The 7,132-nt window shown below is 28.6% G+C and overlaps 1 protein-coding gene across 1 annotated transcript in view; it reads right to left on the reverse strand.

Annotated features, from left to right (window-relative positions):
• Positions 1-7,071, reverse strand: part of LOC106686086 (KIF-binding protein) — an 8,491-nt gene extending 1,420 nt beyond the window's left edge. The window contains exons 1-6 of the mRNA XM_014429207.2: positions 6,122-7,071; positions 5,447-5,583; positions 2,686-2,932; positions 881-1,028; positions 686-801; positions 193-334 (exon numbers count right to left, since the gene is read on the reverse strand). Of these exons, the coding sequence (XP_014284693.1) occupies positions 193-334; positions 686-801; positions 881-1,028; positions 2,686-2,932; positions 5,447-5,583; positions 6,122-6,942 (1,611 nt within the window). The 5' untranslated portion in view covers positions 6,943-7,071. The remainder of the gene's footprint in view (positions 1-192; positions 335-685; positions 802-880; positions 1,029-2,685; positions 2,933-5,446; positions 5,584-6,121) is intronic.
• Positions 7,072-7,132: the final 61 nt, after the last annotated feature.

Here is a 7,132-nt window from a genome sequence, read left to right on the forward strand (position 1 = left end):
GAAGAATAGTACAAAATAAAATTAACACCACAATATATTAGTTATAGATAATTCCTATTGAGGAATAATATTAAATGTTTCTATATTTAAATACATTATTCATCAAATTATCAAAGTATAAGTACATTCATCAAATAATGTAAGTAAAAAAGATTTAACAGAGTTAATGTGTAAAAGTGATGCATAACTTACTCCATAACATCGTAAACTTTCTTCTTGGAAGCCAATCATTGCCTTTTTATCTGGCTCATTAAGCCTGGCATACATATGACCGAGGTACATGTAACCGAGGACGATGTTCTTCTCAAAATCTTCAGGATATTTTTCTTCTTTGCTGAAATTTTTTATAGATTAAGAGCAAATAAAATATTCCATAAAATTAATAATTATACAATAATGTTAAAAGTCAACGAGAATATAAATATTTAAATATATTAGGTTGCTAGACAAAATAATCTAGCATATAAACATTACAACACAAGTATTATATAGGGCTTGACTTAAACTAAAAACATGCTTCTAAAGAATAATACGGAATAAAATAAAAATGTAATTAAATGAAAAAACCCTACATCTATTAACAAATATTTACAAATTAATATTAAATATGGTGTTAACACAGCCACTGATTACTTTTCCAGTTAATTAAATTAATTTCATTAAATAAGAATTGAAAAATAATTACCTCTTTAATTTAAAGGATTTTATGAAATCTTCAAGATGCTTAATCCCTTGCATTGTAAGTTGCTTAACTTTGGAGGCACAATGCTGTGCATTCTTTGCATCATTAGATTCTTTTGCCTGAGGAAATGAAAAAAAATACATAAAATAAAATTTACTTTAATCCAATATTTTGTCATTAAAATATTTTTATTAATACCTGGCCTGCTTTGATGTCAGCCATAGTCATACAAGCTTCTCCAATTTCGAACCAAAGTTCACGGCATACTTTCATGTAATACGTTGGATTCAATGAGTTAACAACAGATGACAGGGTATCAATTCTACGCTTGTGTAATTTGCACTGACTAAAATTAAGTCATAAAATATACAAATTAAAAAAACAAAACATTTTTATAGTGCCATTAATGATAAAATATAACAAGAAATGAATTTTACATATAACCACAAGGTCCTTATTAACCAGTGAGACGATGGCATATATTAATTAGTGTGAAGAAATGTGAGGAGAAGAAGATTGGGAGTGCGGTCAGTGAAGAACACAAACATAAAAACTTATTTATTAGTGACAACATTTCGGCCATAATTTCAGGCCATCAGGGCTAAGAACAAAAACAAGATAACCTTTATGATGATTAAATGGAATCACAGCAAAAAAAAAGATAACAGATAATGTTGGTACATACACAAGTAATATTGAAGAAAATGCATGGTGTAAGTATTATATGATAATATTATAAGTAATATTAAAATTAAGAAAAAATTAATACTACTTTTCCTTGTATTTTATGATATACAGTTTCAATATTCTTAAAATACTTATACCATACATTTTCTCCAATACTACTAATGTACCTACATTATCTGTTATCTTTTTATGTTTCTTCTTTATTTTTTTTTTCTGTAATTCCATTTAATCATTATGGTTATCATGTTTTTAGTTCTTGGCCCTGATGAAGGCCTAAAATTCAGGCCGAAACGTTGGCACTAATAAATAAGTTTTTACTTATTTTTTTGTTCTTCACTGACCGCAACCCCAATCATCTCCTCATAAATTAAAATATTCTGTATTAAGAACTTGCGTTCTTTAAGTAATTATTAATAAATAATAAAGACTTGTTTATATCTAATTGTTTCTTTTTAAATAAATAAATAAGTATTATGATTAGGGATCAGGTTTTTCAGGACATTGCATCTATTGTATTCATACCTTTAAATTCAGCTGAACATCAGTGGAAATTAGAATCATGAAAAGGACGTTCTGCAGATACTAGTTTTAGAATTACTGCCCATATCTGCCTATTGTAAGGATTACTATATTTAAATTCTAAAATCCATAAAATTAAATTAATGTTTACAATTTTTTGTAAAAATAGTTATTTTGTCTCTGATTTCATTAAATTGAAAAAATTAAATTTCAAATTACAATATTAAGCCAAATTAGCAATAGCTAAAACTAATATCTAAAATTGCCATGGATACGAACCTTATTCATGAATGAACCATTGATAAATAAATATTGTATCCATGGCAATTTTAGCTATTAATTTCATAGTTGCCCAACTCTGGCCCTTATTACTCAAAAGAGAGGGTAGGGTGGAAAATAAATAACACTAATAATAAAGGCTTAGTGAACCCGAAGTTCGATGCCGAGAAAATGGTTGAACAGAACAGGATGGTTGAACAGCCCTGATGAAGCCCTGCAAAGTGGGGCGAAACGTCGGAAAATGAATAGTTGTAAACTATTTTTGTTTCTCCTTTGACCGCAACCCTGACCATCTTCTTATATATCAATTTTTACGGTCAACTATATATACATATATTTTTTTTAGACATTTTGGTTTTTATTGGACGATTTTGCGAATCTCGTTCATTTTTTAAACTACACAAAAATCTGATCTCTAATTATAATAACTACAATGTAATATATTTAAATCATTAATTTTTTTTTTTAGTTTAATAAAACGAGAAGAAAAAATTAAATTCATAACAGTATAAACTTACATTGCTTCGTCAGATTGAAAGAAAGAGAGCAAGTGATAGAGTTTGCTGGAATCTTGTGCAATAGCAGCATGCTCCGAAGCGTGATCTTCTAAAGTATAGTAGTCTTTAGCCATATTTAACCATTCTTGTGACTTCTGAAACAGTGGTTTCGCATCTTCATAAGTCAAACTAAAATCAGCAGTTACGGAATGTTCTAGTTCCTTAGTTTCTTCTTTTAGAGACGTAAATTCTAGTCCTTTCAGAATTTCTGAAATGTTTCAATTAATTTTTTTAAAATAGAAAAAACATAAATTAATTTTGTTTTTTAAAATTTAATTGAAGATATGAGTGGATGAAGGTGTTATATTAAAACAAATTAAATTTAATGTTTAGTTATTGAGAGTGATAGTGAAAATAAAATATCCATGTTAGTCTACATTATAAAACTATTGATTAAGGACAAAGAATTTCCATATAGATTATATAACTACTGGAAAGATGGTTCATCCTAAAGTTGGTAGAAGAACCTCCAAAACATCAATAAAGGAATACTATGTCTAAAAAAGAAATTATAAGAAGGATTTTTTCACAAAATAAAAAGATAAACATTCTATTTGAAAAAATTGCATCATTTTTCCTATTTTAGAAATGAAAATTCAACTTTTAATACCTGAGTAGCACAATTTAAAAAATTTAAAAATGCTATGTAGAAAGGGAGTATTTAAAATATTCTTCAAAGTGAAAATTTCAATTTTTCCTAAATGTCTCATAACACCTTCATCCTACACAGGATACAGTGGAATCCTGACATTCCGAAGTGATTGTAATCATTTCAAAATGCACAGAAGTTTAAGCATTGGCTGAATAACATCTAAAAGATTTTATTATAAAACCGTAATAATATATGCAGGCAGTTGGGGATCTAGATTTTAATAGTCTGAGAGCCCTATGGAAAAAAAAAGTTATTTCACCCCAATTTTTTTTTACTTTAAAGAAAATTATGTATCATCGCTTGTCAAAAGTCATAACTCTCAACCATAATTAGAGGGAATAAAAAATGGAAGCTGTTTCAAAACGTAAAAAAAAAATTTTTCATTCAGAGCTCAACATCTTTAAAACTATATAGAACACCAGAAAATGTAATGAGAACATCATTTAAAGTGACTTTGCTAAAATATGAGCCCTAATAGAGCTGTTTATATTAAAAAGTAACATTTCATAACAAAATCAATAGTTAGAGAAATTATTTGGAAAAAATTTTGTCTCAGAAATCATAAGAAGTAGAAATGTCTAGTAGCACTCAAATTAAAGCTAGCTTAATGTGTGATAAAGTAGTTCATAACTTTTGTATTTGTAGGAGTAGTAGTTTTCATGGTTATTTTCCTTGAATATTTAAACTTACAAAATGCTAATTTCTAGTTTACACTGAAAAATTTCATATGCAAATATAGTAAAAATCATTACGCCTACAGAGATAAATGTCATAAACTACATAAACTTTATAGTACTTTAAACTGACTTTGATTTGAGTCATCAGCAGAATCTGTAAGTCCGATGGTTTCTGAGATGTATTTTTCTAAATTAAAACTTTTGTCTAAACAACTAGACACCAATATTTTCTGAATTTATTTTGCCAAATATCATGTAAACTACTACTCATATGAAGATAAACATCATAAACTAGTTTGTAGTACAGTAAACTAGCTTTAATTTAAGTGCTGGTAGACATCTGTAGATCTAATGGTTCCTGAGATATAGTATTTCGTAAACCAAGCATTTCTTCAAAACATCGAGAAATCAACATTTTGTGAATTCAATTTGTCAAATTTCATGGAAACTACTACTCCTACTAAGATAAACTACTTTATAGTACATCAAAATAGCTTTAATTTGAATGCTAATAGACATATACACATCTAATGATTCTGGAGATATAGATTTCCCAAAATAAATTCACTAACTACTGATTTTCCGTCATGACATGCTACTTTTTAAAAAAGTGTATCTCGAGAACTATTTAATGTTTTGCGTTTTCTGTTTACTTAGCAAACCTGCACTTTCTGAAGCAGTTACAAAGGTAAGTAGAGGGATATTTATTCTTTTGAGCGCTCTTCAATTTCATAGATTTAAAAAAAGGCAAAGTTTGAATTTAACGTGGAATAAAAGCAGACTGCAAATGTAATTTTCTTATTCAGTATGCAAACGATAAATCCCTGGAGTTTAAGAGGTCATAGAATTGAACCTGTAGAGAGAGGAGAATCCTGACTTAAAATTATTTTGTGTTTGGAAGATATCTCTGGCACAACTTCAAAGAACCAGGAAAAACTTCAAATTATCGAGAATTGACTATATATCCCAAGAGAAAGAGTGATTCTGGCAACCACACAAAACTAAAAATTTGTCTTTTATATAAAAATCACTTATTTAATTTTTCTAGAGCACAGCTCAGAGTGCCCCTCGCTCCCTTCCCTTTCCCCTGATTTTATCCCTGCACAAGAGGGTCCTTGTAAAGGTATTATGAACAGATAACCATTATTTCTCTTGTTTTTAATAAAAACATCACTTGTAATAAAGTTAACATTAAGAAAAGATTAAGTTATTATGTAGGAGATTATAGTTATAAAGAGTTTTCTCTAATTAAAGCCACATATTATTAAAACATATATCAATGGCTGACTAGAAATTTTTGAAGTGATTAAGGTCTGGAACCCATCTGACATTTTTATTAATAAAAATCAGGAATTAAAAACGATATTATTAAAATTAAAAATGATATATAAACCTGGAGGTTGTGGAGGAGGATCGACCTTATCACCTTCAGAAGACAAAAGCCTTTCTTTAGAACCATTTAAAAGGAATATTCCATATTTGGCCCAACAGCGGTAAATATCAGCAAGTCTATGCCTTGCTTGTTCTTTTCTGAAATAATATATAATAAGCATTCATTACTACAACTAACTATATTATAAAATAACAGTTATAGGTCATTTCACTTTAAAAGTTTGATTTTTAATAGCTGTTGACAGGAACATTCATGAATGTTACCGAAATTCATAAGGAAGCAATTAATAATGGAAATTTTTATGACAAGGGTAGTAAACAATGTCCCATAACTAACTTAATTAAGAACACTTAATAATTGTAGAGTTCATAACACAGTTTCAATCCAGGAGTGTTAATATTTTTTAAATCAAGCTCATTGAAATTCACCTCTAATAGTATGCACTCCATGTGATAAACTGTTAATTACAATTAATAATATAACACAAGAGAAATAAATTAATTGACTATATTTTTAGATCCTACAATATTAAACATAATATTTTTCAATCGAAACAATTCACAACCCAAAATCAATATTGAAAATGATCAGTAATGAATTAATCCCCAAAGAAAATTGTATTTTCAAAACCATTAAAAGTAACACTAAGAAAATATTATAATAAATTGAACATACTTAGCTTTGAACTCCTCATTTTCTGGATCACTAGACAATGATTCATCAATCTTCAAATTATGCTTCTCTAACACTATAGTACTTGCTGCAAGATGATGCCTCGCAACTTTAAAGGCATTCTGTTCAATTAAGAACTGGGAGAGCGTAGCAGTATTTAATGACCATTCTATAGCATCTTCTTCCTTAGCTTCTATTTGCCTCTTCAATGTTTCATGACAATATTTGGCAGCTTTGGATGGGTCACTTTTTGAATAAACTTGTGCGAGATAAAATAATGTCTGTGTATGACATTTTTCATAAGCATTTTCTGGATACTTAAGATCCTTCTCACCTGTAAACAACTCATCAAAATCCAATGCTGGAATATTAACTTCTAAATTATAACGATTATAAAGGCTTTCTGCTAATTCCAAATACTCCTGTGCAGAAGAAAAATTTTCTCGATTTGAAGCACAAAACCCCAAGTTATTCAAACAAGTCATTGCGCAGAGTATTCTCGAGGGACAGACTGGACTGGCAACTATATCTAACGCTTTTTTAGCAAGTTCTGTGCCTGAAGATATCTCTTCCACATCATAAGATATGATAGCCTTAATACAGTATACTATCCCAAGCAAGTCTAGGAGGTGGGAATCTACGATTTCTTTTTGATTGTGTTCTATGATTATATCCAACATAGTATTTAAAATATCTCTTGCTTCATATTTTGATTTGTATGGTTCATTTTTAGGGTCATTTAAAGACACCTCTTTTAGAAGGTAATTAACTTTAAGATATTTTTCTTTAAGTTCTGTTAGAACTGATGAATTATTCTCGTCCATGATTTTTGGTAATTCCTAAAGCATTGACATCAGAAAAACAGTATAATTAAATTATATACTTAATCCTCTAAGTAAAGGTTCAATCAACATATTAATGTTTTGAATGAAACCTCTACGTTAACAGCTGAAATAACAGTGCCAATTTTATTAGTCATCGAATGAAACTTAATTTTAATAATTCATATTTATC

Source organism: Halyomorpha halys, unplaced genomic scaffold, assembly GCF_000696795.3.
Source record: "Halyomorpha halys isolate HHAL.00 unplaced genomic scaffold, Hhal_1.1 Scaffold777.1, whole genome shotgun sequence".
In the NCBI taxonomy this organism is placed as follows: Eukaryota; Metazoa; Arthropoda; class Insecta; order Hemiptera; family Pentatomidae; genus Halyomorpha; species Halyomorpha halys.